The sequence below is a fragment of the Gorilla gorilla genome, chromosome 13 (assembly GCF_029281585.2).
Source record: "Gorilla gorilla gorilla isolate KB3781 chromosome 13, NHGRI_mGorGor1-v2.1_pri, whole genome shotgun sequence".
In the NCBI taxonomy this organism is placed as follows: Eukaryota; Metazoa; Chordata; class Mammalia; order Primates; family Hominidae; genus Gorilla; species Gorilla gorilla.
The window spans coordinates 79,864,107-79,886,899 of NC_073237.2; the positions used below are offsets into that span (position 1 = coordinate 79,864,107).

General features: G+C 37.8%; 1 protein-coding gene across 2 annotated transcripts in view; it reads right to left on the reverse strand.

The window, feature by feature from the left end:
- Positions 1-546: 546 nt before the first annotated feature.
- Positions 547-22,793, reverse strand: part of UBQLN1 (ubiquilin 1) — a 48,257-nt gene continuing 26,010 nt past the window's right edge. The window contains exons 4-11 of one of the 2 annotated variants that reach the window (XM_004048181.4): positions 20,338-20,600; positions 18,993-19,151; positions 18,282-18,516; positions 9,779-9,921; positions 6,934-7,017; positions 5,614-5,729; positions 4,462-4,630; positions 547-2,531 (exon numbers count right to left, since the gene is read on the reverse strand). In XM_004048181.4, coding sequence (XP_004048229.1) covers positions 2,379-2,531; positions 4,462-4,630; positions 5,614-5,729; positions 6,934-7,017; positions 9,779-9,921; positions 18,282-18,516; positions 18,993-19,151; positions 20,338-20,600 — 1,322 coding nt within the window. In that variant the 3' untranslated portion in view covers positions 547-2,378. The remainder of the gene's footprint in view (positions 2,532-4,461; positions 4,631-5,613; positions 5,730-6,933; positions 7,018-9,778; positions 9,922-18,281; positions 18,517-18,992; positions 19,152-20,337; positions 20,601-22,793) is intronic. The other variant, XM_004048182.5, reaches the window with a different exon arrangement.

The following is a 22,793-nucleotide window of genomic DNA, read 5'->3' on the forward strand; positions in this document are numbered from 1 at the left end:
TGCTATTTTCACTAACCCATTCTTTATTCAATTTGTACTAAATATTATCACTCAATATGAGAACAATTTAAGCCTACAGTATTTTAAACATCCTTTAAGTGCTGATAAGAATTTTAAGTATTTTGAACCCCTTAAGATGTAGATATTTATCTTTAGACTTAGACCTAAATAAACATATTAAACATATTAAAAACAAAAACCATACCACTGCAGTAGCTTAAAGGTACTTCAGAGCCTATCGCCCAGTCCAGCACACCTATAAGCCTCACCACCATATGTATAATAAAGAAACCATGACCCCTCAATGTCACATAACTAGTCAAGTACCAAGATCAAAAGTGGAGCTCAAGTCACCTACCTTCCCAGTGTGCTATCTTTTTATCACACCACAAAAGACTGTGACGTTTTAATTGGAAAACCTGAAAAATAAAGAATGTTAAATGTGACAAAATCTGGGGTAAATCAACTCCAACAGCCTTTAAAACACATGGTTAGCAAAAGTTAAAGACTTTTTTTCTTTCTACAAAAGAGGCAAGACAAATCAAGTGTAAAAGCTAGAGATTTATTGTTATTTTGTGATTAATAAATTGTCAAATTAGTTATGACACTATCCCACACTGAATACCACCATTTGCCAGTACAGAAGTTTTTAAACCAAACTGAGGCATAAAGCAGAAAGAGCAAAGACACATGAATACCCTTCTTAACAATCTCTTCTACTTATGCCTCCACCGTAACCTTTGTACTTGTTTTCCTCCTGGGGAAAGTGTCAGAACAGTGCAAGGACTGGTGGGTAACCTGGCCTCTTAACCTTTTTAATAGCAAGCAACATACAGAAGTAATGCAATCAACTTGTATTTCCCTTGATTTTATTGATCTGAATTCATTTTAGGTTACTTTAACATTTTAATTTCCTGTAACTGTACATGAGAGAATATAATCACCTAAGAGAATACTGAACCAGAGTCAGCCAAATGTATCACTGACCCTCAATTATGTTTTAATTGGTCCTAAAGGAATGTACCACCCCAACAGTTTGGGAGTTAGGCAAACAGAATTCTTTGGGGAGAGAAGAAAAAGGCTATAAAACAGCCAAATGTACTCAACATCATTAAAACGGCTCTTTGTTTTTCACCCCTGAATGATACTTCTTTACTACACTATATGCACAGAAATCCTAACAGAATCTTGGTTGCCAGTATTATTTAAGCTGGCCCCATCCAGGACAGATTCCGCTGCCCCGCCCCCCCACCCCGTCCCCCTTTCTCTGAGGCTCTGAAAAGCACAATATTTAACTATTTCTTAATAGAACTACCAAAACACTTCAGAAACAATTGGCTCACAACTCATTTTAAATTTGTGTATTGCCTGTGCATGAGAAAACAGATAAACCCAAAAGATAGTTCTATTTTTTTATGGCGATTAAAAATAACTGAAACATCAAGACACTTTTTCAGTGAAAGCAACATTTCAATTACAAATTTTAATGCCTGTTAAACTACCTATGGGAGAAGCTGAGAAGTCCTAGGCAAATGCACTTTGGGGTATACTACAGTGTTCCTTCAGTCTGCACAAAGATTAAGGTAATTTACAGTCAATCTGTGAATGAATGTTGAGACAATGTTACATTATGTGTCTGTACAATTAATTGTCCTTAAAGAGATAACCAGAATCAGCTTTTCTACTGTATTTTCAACAAACCTGACTAACCGGCACTTTTGCTGGGAGATGTTTGTCAAAGATGCTGTAAGATTCTATACAATTAGGAAATACTCAGCTTTAAGAGTATTTTCTTATCTTCACTTTTTTAGTTACAGGTGTTTTGCTCAGATAGCCTATTGCAGTATGTTTCCAGAAATGCAGTCCCAAATGTGCATACTCTATATTGTATACAAATAAAACAAAATTATCAGTAGTATAAATCTTACAGCATTGTTTGCAAAAATGCATGCCAAAGTCACAATAAGCAATACTGTACCACAAATTATAGAGTGCAAATGATTTGCTTCTTTTTAATGCTTTTATTCTACATAAATTACTACCATAGGCTAATGTTTAAAAAGCAAATAAACTGGACAGATGCAGGACAAAATCTGGTCACCCAACTATAAAAGGTGATGTTTTTAAAAAATTACAATAAATGCAGAAGTGATGCATGCAGTAGCCTTAAATGAAAAGCACTGATTCCCACTGTTCCAGAAAAGAAAAATACAGAAAAACCCACACATCTTACTGTACTCCACCTTAAAATGCATCATATTGGGTTTGTTTATAACAGCACAGAATTCCAAGAGTCAAAATGAAATAAAGCAGGTATTTTAAAGTTTAAGAGCCGTTATCAAAAATAAATTACATTTTTTCAAGATACAGAAATGCTGCTATGATGGCTGGGAGCCCAGTAACCTTTCAATAGCTGCATTGATATCACCTCCTGTTGCTATTAGAGCTTGCAAGTTTGCTTCACGGTTCAAAAATCCCATTGCACTGAGTTGTTCCAGTTGTTGCTGAAATCTGACTTCTGGATTCTGTAGCTATTAAAGAAAAAAAAAATTAATCCAACTCTAAAGGAAACCAGTCCCCGCCACACATGACTTTTAAAATTTTTTAATTGCTTTTTTATAACATATGCTGATCTACTGAGCTTTAAAAACACTGCCCACCTCTTGAAACTTATCCAACATATTTAAAAGTCCATTAGCACTTTATTTTAAATAGTCTAGTTTGTACCTAAATAATCGTATCAAATAGATCACGACTCTACTTTGGGGGAGGGGGAGAAAAGCTTAATAAACATCAACCATTATTTTAGAGGATCACGTACATGCAGAAAAACCTGTGTGTGTGTGTGTGTGTGTGTGTGTATATATATATACATATATATACACACACACACACACAGATAGTTCAGAATTAGATGATTTGTGTAGCTACTGACCAACTGAGTAACTATAAAAGCTGGTATCCTCATGTATAAAATTCTAAAGCTTCAACGATTCTTCGAATGAATGTGAGTTTAATTTTTGCACTGGACAGTCAATTCTTAGAAAAGAGCTTCAGTTTCAGGCCCAAAATTATACTCTTAATTCTGACATTTCAGCAGCATCAAATCTTTTCTTCAGAAATGAAGTTAAAAAAAAAAAATCTCCATATAAATGACCAATCAATCCTAGGCCTACCTGATAATTTGGAGGCTTGTAAGTTAACTTATGTCACAATTAATTCTAATACTCCAAATCCTTCTTTCTTATTTATTCCATGAATATTTACTGAGTACCTACCAAGAGCCAGAAACTATGCTACGCTAGCTTATCAGGAATACAGATATGTATGAGACAGAACCCTACCCTATTTATTATATTTAGTAAGGCTTAAAAACAGAAAGCAGGCCAGGCTCACGCCTGTAATCCCAGCACTTTGGGAGGCCAAGGCGGGTGAGATCGCTTGAGCTCAGGAGTTTGAGACCAACCTGGACAACATGGTGAAACCCCAGCTCTACAAAAAATACAAAAATTAGCCAGGTGTGGTGGTCTGCGCCTATAATCCCAGCTACTCCAGAGGCTAAGGTGGGAGGATTGCTGGAGCCCAGGAGGTGCAGGTTGCAGTGAGCTGTGATTGCATCCAGCCTGGGCAATTTGTCAAAAGGGAAAGGGAAAGAAAAAAAAAAAAAAGGGAAAGGCAAAGAGGGGAAAGAGGAAAAAGGGGAAAGGGGGAAGGGGAAGAGGAAAGGGAAAAGGGAAAGGCGAAGAGGAAGGAGGAAAAGGAAAGGGGAAAGGAGAAAGGGAAAGAAAAAAGAAACCCAGAAAAGAAAACAGAAAGCACCTAACAGACCTTGAGACATTAAGAAGTTTGGGGACAACCTAATAAAACAGGTTTAAACTGGTGATCATCTTTATATAATGGCACATCATTAGTAAAACCAATGTATGTTTGTAGATGCAACCACATTATTAGGGGGTCCATATTCTTTAGCCATATTTACGAGATATATATATATGTAACACAAGCTACCGCAGGAGGTGGTGTCATGGGTGGAGTTAAGGTAGTTAGGACTTTTTTCCAGTCAAAAGACAGACTAGAATACAGCTGCCCTGGAGGTACTTGGGATAACCAAGTTTCCATTCCTCCCTAAGAACTTTTTTAAAGCAAAATCTATTTCAAATGATTTTCAAATAGGAACAACAAAAAATGCATTTTTAAAGGCAATTTCTAAAAAATAAGACTTTAGGTTGTAGCATGTATTCTCTACAACCGTAACAATGTTTCCTTTAGTGTCTCAGCACCAAAGTCAACAATTTTTGTAATGCCTGTTTTCTTACTCAATATCCTTAAGACTGTATTTTTCATTAATCTAAACACCTAAGAACTACTGCTTTCCTTTTTTCCCCCTTTTTCCTTCTTTTTGGAAATTTCTAAATTTCCAACATTAAGGAATACAAAATTTGAATGGAAAAGAACTGATACCTGAGGATTTACTCCAGCAAGAGCCTGCAGCATCTGCTGAATAAACTGCTGATGTCCAGGTTCAGTGGTTCCTGCTGTGGGACTTGTGTTTTCACTAGGTGTGGCGTTAGATCCATTAGTTCCCGAAGAGCCTCCAGTGCTTCCTAATGCCCCCAAGCCAGGAGTAAACCTACAGAAAGCACAAATAGGAAATATCCTAAGGTCCTGCAAAACCAGAAGCCAGTCCGTAAATCAGTTACATTTTAATATAATATAAGCTAAGCCATCTTCTTAAAATAAGCCCTTTTGGCCTGGTGCAGTGGCTCATTTTGGGAGACCGATGATCCCAGCAGCCCAGGAATTTGAGATCAGCCTAGGCAACATTGTTGAGACTTCATCTCTACAAAAAATAAAAACAAAATTAGCTGGGTGTGCTAGTGCACACCTGTAGTATCAGTTACTTGGCAGGCTGAGGTAAGAGGATTGCTTTAGCCCAGGAGGTAGAGGCTGAAGTGAGCTGAGATTGCACCACTGCACTCCAGTCTGCTCGATGGAGTGAGACTATCTCTAAAAGGAATTTAAAAAATAATAATAATCATTTTTAACTTTGAAAACCCTGACTTAAAAACAATCATAGCCAGGTACTGTGTCCCAGCTACTGGGGAGGCTGAGGTGGGAGGATCACCTGAGCTTAGAAGTTCAAGTTCAGCCAGGGTAAAAGAGCAAAAACCGATCTCTTAATAAATAAATAAGTAAATAAATAAATAAAAATGGTGGGGGAGAACCAGGTGCTATGGCTCATGTCTCTGATCCCACTTTGGGAGGCCAAATCACTTGAGCCCAGAAGTTTGAGACCAGCCTGGATAACATGGCAAAACCCCATCTCTAAAAACAATAACAACAACAAATTATATATATAAATTAGCTAGGTGTGGTGGTGCACACCTGTAGTCCCAGCTACTTGGGAGGCTGAGGTGAGAGAATCCCTTGAGCCCGAGAGGTCGAGGCTGCAGTGAGCCACAACTGCGCCACCACACTCATAGCCTAGGCGAAGGGCGAGACCCTGTATCTCACCAAAAAAAAAAAAAAAGGCAGGCAGAATAATACTAAATCTGAAATTCTCAGAGAAAGTAACCATTATACACTTTCATTATCTTCCCCAAATAAGCCTACCCTGGGATGAGGCCCGGGGCTTCCGTTGCTAATGTCTGTAAACCCTGCTGAATCTGTAACAAGGCCTGCATTGCTCTAGGGTTTGACATTGCTGATAGTGTATCAGGATTCTGCATCTAAGGAAGAAAGAAAACTAGTGGTTACAAAGGAATTAAAATCAGTGAACGTAAATTTTTAAATCTTTTCTCTGTTATGCTTCTGGAGAAAATCTAAAACCTTACTCCTGGACACTGGTAATCCATAATTTCTTTCCCAAAATAAACGCAAGTATCTCCTCTTTGACAGCAAACCTAGTGTGCAAATTATTACTTGACCTCCTCCTAAGTCCATCATGAAAGCCATTTTCATAATGGAAGAAAATCAGGAGCTACTTTGGAAGCCACAACTATTCCCCTTCTCCAACAGAAAATAAAGCATTACTTCTAAGACACAACCTCCAAAGGCACAATTCTTACGACGTGGATATGGTAAAAAGCCACATATTCCACCTAACCAAGTGTTATCTGTTACTGATATAACAATTTTACCAGTAAGGTACACTCTAAAACAGTTCCAAATTTGACGTTAATACATGTATCCTGAGTTTAGCTTTACTACTTCCAAATATACACCATCTGACTAACCAAAGATAGGCTTACATCATTACAATAGATCAAGGACACCAACCTTGGAAAATGGTTTACAGGTCTGAGAGTCATTTGCATAATACATGAGGCCCTAGAAGTACCAGTTTCAAAACACCAAGACTGACTTCTCTTTTGTCGTTTTAAATAATAAAATACCATGGCAATCTCAAGTACTCGTTTATAATATAACCTTCCTTACTTCCTTATATGACAACACTGACTATTTTAATCTTACTAATCCCGAGTTTGAGGAAATGAGATCTACCCCTTGGAAAAAAAAAGCATTCTACTAATTTGGAAGAAAACAACCTATAAAATAGAATAGGGTAGCTCTTTCCTGTTACTCAAAATTAGTTAAACCATAAAGCGTAACATGACACAAGGAAGCACTTCAAAGTTAGTACAATGAAAGGAAATGGTTTATGGTATTAACAAAGCATTCAAAATCCTCGGTCCTCAAAAGCAAAAACAAAATGTTCTTTCCTCAGAACGTATGTTTAAGAAACATAAGCAAAAGGTCAGCAGTGAAATGGGACTCAGTGAAGATCAAGCTGAATTCTCTACGAATTGACAGCATTATTGGTCTCTATTCTATGTTTTGCTATCAGCCAGAGAAGAGCAAGGAAAAATGTTTATCATCAAATTTTTTCAAGCAAATCATTACCCAAGATAGCTAACATCTTGTCTTACTCACTTGTTGGAGGAAAGTTGGGAGCTGTTGTCTCATTTGTTCTTGAAGCTGAGGATTTCCAGCAAATAGGGGATTATTCAGCATCATCTATGGGGCAAGTGTTCAAACAATTTTAACTGGAAATATCTGAAACAAGTAATGTACCTTGTTTTATTCTATCTTCCCCCAAGTGCCTCAGCTGGCACTTAAAAGGGAGGAAGGTAGAACATAAACAAAAAAAGGAAAAGGGAAGATACTGTCCACAAGAGGGATCTCCAGAAGAACCAAAACAAAAAAATGAGGCATATTCTCTCTCAATGAGAATGGTGGTTATGATAATGACATGCAATATCCTAAAAAATAAAAGCAATCATTTTCTTAGGCTTTTCCTTGAACAAACGTGAATATATGCCATTGAAAGAAAAATGGGAGTAACTGGCATTCATGAAGATATATTTTCTACTACACTGGCAGAATAAACATAAACATCAATACATGAACTATGTAACATGGCTTGCTTAGAAACCTCAACACACAAGTGGCAGGCACAGAGAAAATCTAGATCTGAAAAGGACCACTACATCTACCTGCCTACTACAAAACAGCTAATATTAGGTCCAAAAAAATAACACCGCAAAACAGCAACCAACTTGCCAGAGAAATGGAGCTGCTAGGTGAAAATCAGTCAGGCCTAGCACCAATAGTCCTCTGGGAAAAGTATTAAAATGATTTAAGACCTAAAAGATGTAAATCCATTTGAGAACACCAAGATTAGCATCTGGATTTCACCTCACTACCACCAGAGATGAGAAAAGTGGCATCTCCTAAATTTCAAATAAACGTTAAGAATTTAAAAATCAGGATCATTATTAGTATGATGTCATATACCTGAAAATAAGATTAAAATACACAAGGAGCATAACCAGAGCTAATAAATTCTCATAGCTTCAAAAGACACATTTTATATCATTTTCCCCAGGCAGAGTAAAAAGTCAACTAACAAGGATTTACTGATAGCCTATTTATCTATCCAAAGTCTGGGGAGGAAATGATCCTTGCCCTCAAGAAGTTAACCGTATTTAAGAGCAATGTAAATGCTGGTAGAGAAAATTCGCCCCAATTCTTGCAAAGTGATCTTTTAGTTAATTTCAATACAATAACAAAAGCAGATGTCAGACAACCTTTCAGGAACATACAGTATTTATTTCAAAGTGACCAGTAAGTTCACAGTAAGTAAACTCATACCGGCTTAAGGTCAACAAACCTGCTTCTTTATTGGTTCCAAATACTTCTTTATCATTAACATATTAACGAGGTTATCACACATATCTTTTGGAATTCACTTCATTTAATCTTAAAAAAGCATGTCATCTTAAACGTATCCTTTCACAGATAATCATCTTATTAGATATTTCTTATAACTTACCTGAGTGCTTATACCACAATTTTTACACTCAAGAGTCTTTTTAAATATTTAAAAATCAAAAGAATAGAAAAACCACAAATTTTAATCTGCAGATAACAAGAACATTGTAATAGTTTCTAAATTATCTGTAATAAAAGACATGCCAATCTAGTACTAGCAACATTTTGTTTTAGAGTAAAAAAATAGTATGTGAGTGCTCAAGTCACTTTACTAAAGTAAGATTATTACAAAATTGCAACGCATGTGCTTGTTAAAGTCAAATTTTAAAAGCAAGATGCACATTCAGTATTAGCCAAATACACACTTAAAATGGCTTATTATGGTAAATTGAAGCATTTAATACTAAAACTCAGTCTGATAAGTTTCATATGCATAAATCAATCTTCCATAAAATGTACCTCCAATATAGAGAATCACAGACACAAAAATTCTTCTTAAAATGTGTTATTTCCAATTCCACAAATTTGGTGAGGGCATAAGTTATTACTGAGAATTATACATCAAAGATACTTCAATCAATATAGTTTTAGAATTTAGAAAATAAAAACCATTCATTTGACTTAAAGCTTTTAAAATTTAAGGGATGAGATTAACTATAAAGTCTTCCAAATTCCTGACACACTACAGAAGCCATTTTTAACGAACAGCAAATATAAACTACAGATTATCAAGGTTTATTTCACATTCTCCGTGGTTTTTCAAGCCCTGTGGTATGGAACCTAGATAGTACCTAGGCAACTTGAGGGAGAAAGGGTTATCAGACGCAATTATCTCAAAATCTCTAAGGATGGGGCCCAACCATCGGTACTGTCTATAAAGCTTCCCAAGTGATCCTGAGTGTTCAGCCAGCATTAAGATCCCCAATTTTCTTAGCTGTGGTCTCTTTAGAAACAAATTAGAAAAAGGAATACATTAATAAGGGACCTGTATACGATCTTCAGCAGGGGAATCAATAGTTGAAAGAAGGAGAACATTGTTCTGACAAATTCCCGTCTTTAATAAATGACTTCATGCTATTTTACAACTGCCATTCTGAGCATGACTATTATAATCTGAGTGATCTACTAAATAAAAGTATTTCAAATGTATTAACATTGCTCTTAATTGCTTTCAAGATTTACATTTCATTAAGTAGTTTATCTTCAAAAGAGTGGGAATTCCAGAACTCTGTACTTGTCTCCTAACTCAACATACGTAGAAACAAACTAAACCTGCACTTCTTTCTAGTCAATGAATGGCAGAGATAAAGTTGTTTTAATTACATATGAAGTATTAATTTACTGCAAAGAAACACATGGTCTAAAAAATTGGAGACACAGTTTACTTATTTTTCTAGTGTATTAAGGTATCATACACAACACAAATGTGCCAAAATCACAATTACTAGATTAGGTTATTTTAATTCACACTGCACAGTCTTTTTCAATACAATTACAAACTCACCTGTGCAGCAAGGTCAGGATTCTGGCTTAGTGACTGCATCATGCTTCTCATGTAGGGGGCAGACAACATGTTTTGCATAAGTTGTGGGTTTTCAGTTATTTGTTGCAACAAGCTCTGCATTCCTGGTGTGTTGAACATACTAGCTGAAAGTTTGTTTTTAAAAAAGACATATTAAGGAAAAATACTTAAACAAAAGTTAAAGCTTTAAAATATAATATGCACTGTGCTTAATTTCACCAAGTACAAATGATTATACATATTATGTATCAACTGAACTACGAAAGAACTTTAAAACTAAAACATCTCTAAAAGTACATGCCCAACATATACCAGGAAAAGAGGACTGATGAGTTTAAACATTCTGCATTTACAGTAAAATCTTGTCTAATGAAGAGCTAGCTTCTGAAGTCAACTTAAGGCAAAAATTATGTATGGTCAAAAGTACCACTGAAAAATTCCATAAAGTGAAAAGGACTGAGCCAACTTTTCCTCCAAGACTGCAAAGAATTAATTAGAATCATATTCGGCACTTAATATTGCCCACCCTTATGAAAGAAGGAAGCCTTCATGTCCAAGGCAACAAAAGATGTAATGCGCCTCCACCCATTTTCACTGTGTACTGCCACTCACTGAGTAAAATGGTAGGCACATTTAACATTTGAAACCATAGAGCATAGTGACTCCAAGCAGTATCAGGAGCCTGATTACCTGGGTTCAAATCTAATCTAACCCATGTGATCTTGGGCAAGTTATCTAGCATCTTCATACTTCAGGTTCCCCATCTGTAAAACGGAGAAAGCAGTATCTACTTCATAGGGTGGTTGTAAGAAAATTAATGTACAAAGCACTTGTTATGATTATTGTTTTTCCTTTTACTGCCAAGGGCTGCAGCTGAATTTATGTGAATTCCATATGTGATGACAACTGTATATTTAGGCAAATTTTCTTTGAAAACTAAGTTAATTTGCTTGACTTACACCTAGATTTTCAACTGCCAACTAGATACACTCAAACTCAAATATATTCTCAAACTTACTATGCCAAGTCAACTCATTAGGTTTTTCATCTCTTTTCTGCTATTCCATCCAGTTATACCAGGCTTAAGACATCTGACTCTTCTCACTTATCTTTCTAGTTTATTATAATTCTGTTTTTAATAGTTCTTGTTTTTCCTATTTTCTCATGTTGTAAATTTTAACTTAGTTTTTTTTTCACATCCTAGAGTCCAACCTTGGAGATACTGTGGGTTTGGTTCCAGACTGCTGTGCAATAAAGCAAGTCACACACATTTTTTGGTTTCCCAGCGCATACAAAAGTTGTTTGCATGATACTGTAGTCTATTAAGTACGCCACAGCCTTCGGTCTAAAAAAAACTCTGCACATAAATATAAAAATACTTTATTGCCGAAAGCTGCTAACAGTGAGTCAGCTGGTGGTCGCTAAAGGTTGGGGTGGCTGTGGCAATTTCTTAAAATAAGACAACGATGAAGTTTGCCACATCAGGAAAACTTTGTTGCACTCTATGCTGTTTGACAGCATTTACCACAGTAGAACTTTCAAAATTGGAGCCAATCCTCTCAAACCCTGCCACTGCTTTATCAACAAAGTTTATGAAACATTCTGAATTCGTTGTCATTTCAACAATGTTCACGGCATCTTCATTTACAGCAGACTCTATCTCAAGAAACCACTCTTTGCTCATCTACAAAAAGCAACTCCTCATCTGTTCAAGTTTTTTCATGGCATTGTAGCAACGCAGTCAGTGTTCATGCTCCACCTCTTTTTTTCTTTTTAAATTGAGATGGAGTCTCGCTTTTGTCACCCAGGCTGGAGTGAGGGGAGTGGCACAAACATAGCTCACTGCTGCCTGCAATTCCTAGGCTCAAGGGATCCTCCTGCCCGAACCTTCCGAAGTGCCGTGATTACAGGTATGAGCCAACACACCTGGCAGGCTCCACTTCACATTCTAGTTCTCTTGCTATTTCCACTACTTCTACAGTCCCCTCCTCCAGAGAAGTCTTGAACCCCTCAAAGGCATCCATGAGGGACAGAATAAACTTCTTCCAAACTCCTGTTCATGTTGATATTTTGACATCCTCTCCATGAATTAGGAATGTTCTTAATGACATTGACAATGGTGAATGAATCCTTTCCAGAAGGTTTTCAATTTACTTTGCCCAAATCCATTAGAGGACTCACTAAGGCAGCTATAGTCTAATTAAATGTATTTCTTAAATAAGACTTGTAAGTTGAAAGTGCTCCTTGATCCATGGGCTGCATGCAGAATGAATGCTGTGTTAGTTAACAGGCATAAAAACAACATTAATCTCCTTGCACATCTCCATCAAAGCTCTTGGGTGACTACACGCACTGTCAATGAGCACTAATATTTTGAAAGGAATCTTTTCCTTAGCAACGTCTCACCAGTAGACTTAAAATATTAAGTAAACCATGCTGTAAACAGATGTGCTGTCATCCAGGCTTTTTTTTTTTTTCCTATTTACAGAGCAAAGGCAGAATAGATCCAGCATAATTTTTAAGGCCCTACGATTACTGGAATAATAAATGAGCACTGGCTTCAACTCAGTCACCAGACACATTAGCCCCAACAGTCAGCCTTTCCTTTGAAGAACTGAAGCTAAGAATTCACTTCTCTCCAGAAATGAAAATTCTAGATGATATCTTCTTCCAATAGAAGGCTGTTTTTCACCTACATTAAAAACTGGTTGTTTCATGTGGCCACGTTCCTTGATGATCTTAGGAGATCTTCTGGATAACTTGCTGCAGCTTCTACAACAGCACCTGCTACCTCACCTTGTACCTTTATGTTACGGAGTTGGCTTCTTTCCTTAAACCTAAGCCAGTCAACCTCAGCTACTTTCCAACTTTTCTTCTGCAGATTCCTTACCTCTCAGCTTTCATAGAATTAAAGAGAGTTACGGCCTTGCTCTGGATTAGGCTTTGGCTTAAGGGAATAGTGTGGCTGGTGTGATCGTCTATCCAGATCACTACAATTTCCTCCACATCAGCAACAAAGTTGTTTTGCTTTCTTGTCATTCATGTCTTCACTGGAGTAACACTTATAATTTTCTTCAAGAACTTTTCCTTCGCATTCACAACTTGGCTGTTTGGTGCAAGAGGCCTAGCTTTTAGCCTGTCTTAGCTTCTGATATGCCTCCCTCACTAAACAAGATTATTTCTAGCTTTTGATTTAAAGTAAGAGATGCAGGAGTCTTTTTTTATACTTGAATACTTAGAGTCCACCGTAGAGTTATTAACTGACCCAATTTCAATGTTGTGTCTCAAGAGAATAGGGAGACCCAAGAAGAGGAAGAGAGACAAGTGGAACAGCCAGTCAGTTGAACAGTCAGAACACATACATTTACTGATTAAGTTTGCCAGGTACAAGGTGGTTCCTGGTACCCCAAAACAATTACTAAAGTAACATCAAAGATCACTGATTACAGAATCACCACAACAGAATAATGAAAAAGCCTGAAATATTGTGAGAATTATCAAAATGTGACACAGAGACATGAAGTGGGCACATGCTGTTGGAAAAATGGTACTAACAGACTTGCTCAATGCAGGGTCACTGCAAACCTTCAAACTGTGAAAATCACACTATCTGTGAAGCACAACAAAATGAGGTATATCTGTATTCTAAGATAGGCTGGCAAATAACAGCCTGCAGGACAAATCTGGCCTACAACATGTTTCTGCTAAGCTAATGAGTTAAAAATTGCTTTTATGTTTCAAGGCCAGGCATGGTGGTTCACACCTGTTAATTCCAGCACTTTGGGAAGCTGAGGCGGGTGGATCATTTGAGGTCAGGAGTTCAAGCAGCCTGGCCAACATGGCGAAACCCCGTCTCCACTAAAGATACAAAAATCAGCTGGGTGTGGTGGTACACACCTGTAATCCCAGCTACTGGGGAGGCTGAGAAGGGAGAATCGTTTGAACCCAGGAGAAGAAGGTTGCAGTGACTCAAGATTATACCACTGCACTCCAGCCTGGGCGACGACTCTGTCTCAAACAAAACAAACCAAAACAATTTTTGGTCGGGTGCAGTCACTTACACCTGTAATCCTAGCACTTTGGGAGGCCGAGGCAGACAGATCACCCAAGGTCGGGAGTTTGAGACCAGCCTGGCCAACATGGTGAAACACTGTCTCTGCTAAGAAAAAAAACAAAGAAATTAGCCAGGTGTGGTGGTGGGTGCCTGTAATCCCAGCTACTCAGGAGGCTGAAGCACGAGAATCTCTAGAACCTGGGAGGCGGAGGTTGCAGTGAGCCGTGATCATGCTACTGCACTCCAGCCTGGGTGACAGGTCGAGACTCAGTCTTCAAAAAAAAAAAAAAAAAAAACCTGCTTTTACGTTTTTATTTTTAAATAGTTAAGGGAAAAAAAATCCAAGATAAATATTTTGTGAAATGTGAAAACTATCTGAAATTCAAATTTCAATGCCCATGAATACCATTTTATTGGAACAGTCATTCTCACTTATTGTCTATGGGTGTTTTGCACTTTTACAAAAGCAGTGAGTACTTGCAACAGAAACTGTCTATGGTACTGTCACTCCTTCATACTGTTATTTGTTTTGTTTTGAGACAGCGTCTCGCTCTGTCTCCCAGGCTGGAGTGCAGTGATGCCATCACAGCTCACTGCAGCCTTAACCTCCCTAAGCACAGGTAATCCTCCCACCTCAGCCTCCCAAATAGCTGTACTACAGCTGCACACCATGCCCGGTTACTTTTTGTCTTCTTTGTACAGGTGAGGTTTCACCATGTTGGCTAGGCTGGTCTCAAACTCCTGGGCTCAAGCAATCCACCCACCTTGGCCTCCCAAAGTCCTGGGATAACAAGTATGAGCCACCATGCCACACCTGGCCTCCTTCGTACTGTTGTTCAGTATACTACTACAAAACAGTGAATCAGTTATACTCATGCAGCACAAAATCACTGCAGCATTAAAAAAAAAAAAATAACCAGTATATACCAATCATGCCAGAACAAGAAAAAAGGAAGAAAGAGAGTTACAAATGTCAGGTTTTTAAGGCACAGTGGAATATATTTTACTAAATGAGATGGCAAAACTTGTGTTTCTTATGCAATGACACTAAAAGAATACAACATATATAAGCACTGCCGGACCAACCACTCATCACAATACTCCCCACTCACAGAAAAGCAATGGTCAGAAGAAATATAAACTTTAGAATGAACTATCTCATCATAGCCACTTTTTCACAAAAAATAAAAATGAAAACAAGACTGCAACCAAAGTTAAGTTTCCAAGTGGCTTGTTAGCCAAAGAAAGCCAAGTACTAGTGATGACTAATTTAACAGTAATTAAATCTTGATTGCAATAACCAAATGTGTCCAGAGAAAATAAACTCACTGAAGTCTACTCGGCTCTCAGGAAGAACAGTTTTGCTCAGAGTTAAGGATGTCAATACTCAATTTAAAAACAACGCAAATGATTCTGAGTGCTATTTCTAAGTTCTTGATAAGCTGACAGATGTTACTGATACTGCTCAATTGTATGAGGAGTCAATGGTAAGTCTGAAGTGACCGGAAAATTACCCTCTATAAATAGTCTGAATGGAACAACCAGGGTAGACCATTTTTTAAAAAGTTGAGAAATCAGAATTTGGTACAACTTGAAGTAGAATCTGCTAAGATGTGCTACATCTCATGGCAGCAAAAACGTGCACAATTAAAACGACTTAGTTGGACATAGTTTCAAAGCATATAAAAATGTAAGGTATTTAAAGACTATAGTTATTGACTGTCTTATTCATCAGTAGGTACTCTGGAAAATATTTGGATCTATCATGTTACTGAACCAGGAGTATCAATGAGGAGCACTGTTAACTCCTGTAAACTTAACCAGTCAACTTCATGAATTTTTATTAACAATAACTCAATATTCTGACATGCCTAACCACACAGAAGGTTGATGGTGGCTTAGCAGAGGTAAAGTTTCATTGCATTATTTTATTAGCTCATGCCAAAGATTAAAATTTTAGTAAATGAGAACCAACAACCAAACATTGAATTACTATATGAATTCATTTTTGTTAGAGACTTGGTAATGCTTATGCATGAATTCAACCTAAAACTACAAAGCAAAGCAGCATTTATGTGTGATCATACTAAAGTCATTTTGACAACTAAAATTGTTTGAATTACAAGCAATGTCAAGGTGCTTTACAGACTTCCTATGCCGTCAAAAAAAAAAAAAAAAATCACAAGAAGCAAGACCTCCATTCTCACAAATTTGCAGATTTACTTTTGAGCTCATACCACCAGCAACATTTTTCAGACCTCAATGCAAATGCAAAGGCAACTGACATTTCAAAGTTCACTTAACTGTGCAATTGAGGAGCTACTACCTTTCACTTTGAAGTGATTAATCTGAATGTAATGGCATGTTAAAAACAACATTATCTAATGGAATTCTATAAATGCCTTCCACACTGATAAATATGCTATTAAAATCAAATGCTTTTGGAATGAGTACGTATTTTGAATAAAGTCAGTCAAATCTCACTACATATCAGTATTAACAGATGAACTTTGCAATTTTGGTAAACAGAACACTGAACCCCAATTATGCAAAATGTTATTCCCCCAAAGAAGTCCCATTCCTCTTATCAGTAGATACAAGGAAAATATTGTAACTAAATATTACCAATTTTTTTTATTTTTTCAATTAAAAAATTTGTGGGAATTTGTTTTGTCTCTTGATGTAATACATTCTCCATTTTGCCTCTTGGCCAGCAATACCTGAAGTATTATCTGACCCTTCACATGAAAAATCTGTCAACTCCTGCTCTAACACTTCCTTACATTCTAGAGTAGGTGCTTACAGGACCAAAGAAGAGTCAAGAATTTCATCTCTACATGTGTATGTGTGCATATATGTATGCATCAAATGTCACAGTTGAGTAAGAATCATAATACTGTACAAATATGATGACAATCTGATAGGCCAGCAGAGTAAGTTCATTCTTGCTATTTCTTGTTTTCCCTTGATGGAAATATTAACATGAAATATTAAAGTATCAAACCATTAAGTATCTGAGTAAAAGGATGCAAAACTGATTTTTGGTTTTTGGTTTTTTAGACAAAAGTTATTACTGTAGACAATCATGGTAAAGGGAAAGAAAACAACAGCTTAACCAGTCAGGAAATATGATTAAATCTTTGCCTGCTCTATACCCTTTAAAGTAAGAACATTGCAACCCTCTCAAAAGATTGTTAGTATCAAAGTAAGGATTAAGTAGAATATAGAACAGAATATTTTTATTGATTTAAAAATGGTATTACTTCAGGTTTTACAAAACCTATATTATAAACATAAATCTCAAGACATCCACTGTATTCTATAAAAGAATATATATCAACTGTGATCATTAATTACTCTTCTCATTCTGATTCTTCTTTCAGCAATGAATTTTTAAAAATTCTTCATCCAGCACCTCATCTTTCCACTTCCTCTGCCAAAGTACAGGCATCTTTTAAAACATGCCCAGTCTGTCTCATCTTAGAGAAGTGCTCCCATGTCTCCATTTCTTCCTACTTACACGCCAAGTATTAGGACTAAAATTGTCACTATGGCTAATGATCTTGGACCTAATTCATGGACAAAACATCCGCATGTAGTATCTGAATAGCTGAAAGGAAGACATCTGAGTCCAGTCTACAGAAAAGCGGACAAAAGTTAAATTTCTAACCTGTTCACACATGAGAATCTGCTTCACACAAACACAGATCTTAACCCCGCTATGAAAGATTTGGCTCCACAAAGTCTGAGGGTAAGATCTGGGAATGTGATTTTTAATAAACCTGGCAGGTGCTCTGATGCAGCCAGTATAGCCCTGACCTCAAGACGGGTGCTTGACAATCTACTGATCTAAAATACAAAACCAGGCTAAAGACAGCAAACATGTGCTCTAGTAACAACTACACAGGTAACTAGTAACAACTACACAAGTAAATAAGTGTTCTCTCTACATTTAAAGCTTCCTTTAAAAAACAAAATGTGACCAGGTGCAGCGGCTCACACCTATAATCCCAGCAATTTGGGAGGCCAAGGCAGGCGGATCACCTGAGGTCAGGAGTTCAAGACTAGCCTGACCAAGATGGAGAAACCCTGTCTCTACTAAAAATACAAAATTAGCCAGGCATGGTGGCAGGTGCCTGTAATCCCAGCTACTCGGGAGGCTGAGGCAGAAGAATCACTTGAACCCAGGAGGAAGAGGTTGCGGTGAGCTGAGATCGTGCCATTGTACTCCAGCCTGTGCAACAAGAGCGAAGCTCTATCTCAAAAAAACAAAACAAAACAAAACAAAACAAAAGCAACATGAAAAAGATAGTTTATAAAAGATACTCACTATACATATACACAAAAGCACAAAGAATAAGAGTATAAACAATGTTTTAATTATGTAAATGAGGACAACAAAGAAAAAAGCCTGAGTTGTTAAAAGCATACCTCCTACTCCAGGCACCAAATTTGGCGCAGTAGTACTCTGCCCAGAAGTGCCACTGGCAGTACTACCAGTAGTGCCACCCACAGTGCTGGCAGTGCCGCTGGAAGCTGATGAACTCTGGGAAGTCTGTGGAGCCCATGGATTGGGTAGTGGATCTCTATTTTCTGTACGGGAAGGTTGACTACCTTCACCAGAGGATGTACTGCTCACCAAGGAAGCAAATGGATTACCACCAAACTGTAATAAAAGACATAAAAATCACAAAGAATAAGCTTTTGTTTTAAATAAGATAATGAAACTTTTTTTTTTTTTGAGACGGAGTCTCGCTCTGTGACCCAGGCTGGAGTGCAGTGGCGCGATCTCGGCTCACTGCAAGCTCCGCCTCCTGTGTTCACACCATTCTCCTGCCTCAGCCTCCCGAGTAGCTGGGACTACAGGCGCCCACCACCACGCCCAGCTAATTTTTTGTATTTTTAGTAGAGACGGGGTTTCACCGTATTAGCCAGGATGGTCTTGATCTCCTGACCTCGGGATCCACACGCCTCGGCCTCCCAAAGTGCTGGGATTACAGGTGTGAGCCACTGCACCCGGCCACTGAACTTTTTAAAAATTGAAAACCACATTACTCATATAAAAGCTACCCTCAATCATACACATATCTGTGTTAAAACAGAAGCTACTCCTTGGCCTGAACCTTGGAGCCAGTGGATCACCTGCTCTTGTGCAGCACTCAGCATTGGTTCCTGAATATCTGTGTACATGCGCCTTAAAGCATTATATCCCCCTGGGATGCTTTCTAGGTTGCTCAAAGCTCGGTCCTGGTTCCTCATCATCTCCTGCATCATTGCTGGATTCCTGGCAAGTTCCAACGTCTAAGAAAAATATTTCCAAAAAAAGAAAAAAAGAAAAAAAAAGGCATTGAAATACACATGAATTACATTAATTACTTTATTAACTGCCATTAAACAAAGTTTATGGGAGGCCACTGTTTTGTTTTGTTTTGCTTTTTTAATTTTTTTGAGAAGGAGTCTTGCTTTGTCGCCCAGGCTGGAGTGCAGTGGCATGATATTGGTTCACCGCAAGCTCTGCCTCCCGGGTTCACACCCATTCTCCTGCCTCAGCCTCCCGAGTAGCTGGGACTACAGGCGCCCGCCACCACGCCCAGCTAATTATTTTTGTATTTTTTAGTAGAGACGGGGTTTCACCGTGTTAGCCAGGATGGTCTTGATCTCCTGACCTCGTGATCCGCCCGCCTCGGCTTCCCAAAGTGCTGGGATTACAGGCGTGAGCCACCGCGCCCGGCCAGGAGGCCACTGTTTTGGACCAGCCTCCTGCACTATGCCCCAGCAGACCACAACAAACCAAAATAGAGCCACTTGTGCCAAGTGCCATGTAATCAAAGTGAACTATGAAAGGGGCCAGTTTCCCCCCCAAAACCATAGTAAGCTGCAGTCAACGTGAGTCACTGTAACAAGAAAGAGTTCCCTCCATTTTAACCCTATTAGGAAAGTAACTTCGAAATGACCCATCTGCTTTTTGTTTGTTTTTGCTTTCTTCAGCCCTTTTATGCCTATAAAGCCAACCTCTTCTGCTCAGCTCACGACAACACTTTATTTTATAAAATGAGGTGTTGTCTGATTCTAGAATCACAAATAAAAACCAATTAAAGCTTTAAAGTTGTTGCAATTTTGTATTCAACATATAAGGCAGGAGATTATTTTAAATAATCCCTGGTGTATTTCACCTCAAAAAAGCAACTTAGCATTCAAATAACATAAAGAAGGAAGCACTTTGTTATGAGTAAATTTCCCATCTCCAGCATTGGACTTTTTGATTCTTAAGCCTTCAAAATAAACTATTTACAAAGATCCTTCAATTTAACAGAAAATTCAGAGTTCAAATAGCCAAATTAGTGCTTTGTTGAGTTTTCTTAAACCAAGATAAGGATTTCTCTCTTTAGCTTAACCATACATACAGGACAATCTCGTTAACCATAGAAAATTAAATAACAAATATATCATTTTTTAGCTAAACGAACTGAAAGAACTTTCCACATACTTGTCTCATTATATCTGGATTATTCAACATATGACTAATTTCTGGATTTCTCTGTATCAACTGCTGCATTTGTGGATTGGCCATAATTAACTGTCTCATCAGGTCAGGATTTGAGAGCATGCTCTGAACAAAGGGATTTTCCATGATCTGGACCATCATTTCAGGGTTAGACAAAAGTTGTCGCTGCATCTGACTCTGTAGTTCAGAGAAGTTGGTAGTATTCAAACCCAAGCTACTCAGACCTGCAAGTCCCCCAAGGCCACCTAAGAGGATAAAGGGCAAAAACATACAAATCAAAGTCAGAAAATTTATCATTAACATGACATAAAATATGAAGACGCAAAAAAGTATTAGCTGACCCAATAGTCTATTACAAGAAATCATTTAAAAACAAATCGAATACCTATTACTAATATTTAATTCCTATCATTGAAATTAGCCAAAAATTTACACTTTGGTAATTAAAGTAATAAAATCAACAAAATATATTTTCATGTATGTAGTATAATAATAAATATATTTGGTCTTTCTCCTTGATCCTGAGTTACTAAAACTTTGGAATTTTCTGAGTGACATGAGTATCTTTTATTATTCATTACAAGCCCTTTTGATCATTATGCTAATGAAGTGACTTAGGCCCCTGGATAGCCTCAGAAAGGAGCTGGTCACCAGAAAGACAAAGTGATTAAAGGGCTAAAACTTTCAGCCCCACCCACCAAGAAAGTAAGGGTAGGGAGGTGGAGATGGAGCTCTATGCAAATTCTTCAACAATAAGATTAAGAAAACTCAAAATGAAAAGCACATCTGAGTGTTAGGAGGGTTGTGCACTGAGGAAACCTGGATGGAACCTTTGAGCCCAACTTCCATCCCCCACATACCCATACCTTGTGCCCTAATAATTATCTTCCAAGCATTTGTCTGTTTCTGAGTTGTATCCTTTATAATAAACAGGTAAACATAAGTGTTTCCTTGAGTTCTAGGTGCCATTCTAGCAATTATTGAACCTGAGGAGGAGGTCAGGGGAACCCCCAACTTAGAGCTGGTCAGTCAGAAGTACAGGTGGCCCAGAACTTGTGACCAGTATCTGAAGTAGGGGCAGTCTTGCAGGACTGAGTCTGCTAACTTGTGAGATCGGACACTAACTGTAAGTAGGTAGTATCAGAAATGAAGCTGAATCTTGGACACAGAGCTGGTATTGGACAATTGGCTGGTGTCAGAAAAAACACTCCAGATTATGCCAGCTAAAGGAAGAAATAATAAATACACACACCAGACTATGCTTCTAATAATCTTTCCAAAAGACTAGTTAAAGTTTTATTAACAGGAAGCAGAATTCACCTATAAACACTGGGTACAAGAGGGCTGATACTGCCAGGCAAGGAGACAGAAAGCCAGGGAATACCTGGAAATAGATTTCTCTTTGGAGGACTTCAATCAAGGAGAAACCTAACAGAGCAACAGGATGACCAAGTGCTTATCACAAAGTACTTCGTAAAATTACATAACCAACTAAATGCATTCAGTTCTCACTTACTGAGCACTTTTTATATATGCCAGAGACTGTGTTACATATGTATTGAGAATAAGGCAACAAGAAAAACATCCTCAGAACTCAATCTAGTGGGAAAGACAGACAAGAAAATAAATGTCTATACAGATGCTAAGTACTTCAGTAAAGAATATTCACATATGGTAATATAACCCAAGTGGAATGGCTACTTTCAGAAGAAGAGATAACACTTAATGAGTCTGGAGCATAAATACTTTGGCAAGGAAACGTGAAGAAGGTTAGGAGGGGGACTGAATACTAGGCACAATGAACACCATATACAAAAAGCACAAAAATAAATGTATTAATGCATTCTTGAAACCACAAAAACTTCAGTATGACTAACTACAGTAACAGATAGCAGTGCTCACCAAACATTTCATTTTGCAGCCTTATTTTTTCTTTTGCACTTGGACAGGCCTATGTGAAATGCCAAAGGACTACAAGAAATGATATATGCCACTTCTGGCCAAAGTATAGCAGGTTCAACTTAAAACCCTGTAGCTGTCTCTTCTGCCGTGTTCCAAATGGTAGAGCTATAATACAGCAGAATGAAAAATGACTTTCATTAGCTTGAGTCTCTGAGGGACTATATGGATGGGCACCTTACAAACCGGTAAAAAGCAAGTAGCATACAGAAAAATGCAGCAAGAAATGAAGCTTTGTTGTAATAAGCCACTGAGTTTGGCTATCTATTATCAAAAGAAAATGGATAACAGCACTTTGGCAGATCACAAATTCAGGAGATCTAGACCATCCTGGCTAACATGGTGAAACCCAGTCTCTACTAAAAATACAAAAAAATTAGCCAGGCGTAGTGGCACACTCCTATAATCCCAGCTACTCGGGAGGCTGAGGCAGAAGAATTGCTTGAACCCAGGAGGCAGAGGTTGCAGTGAGCCGAGAT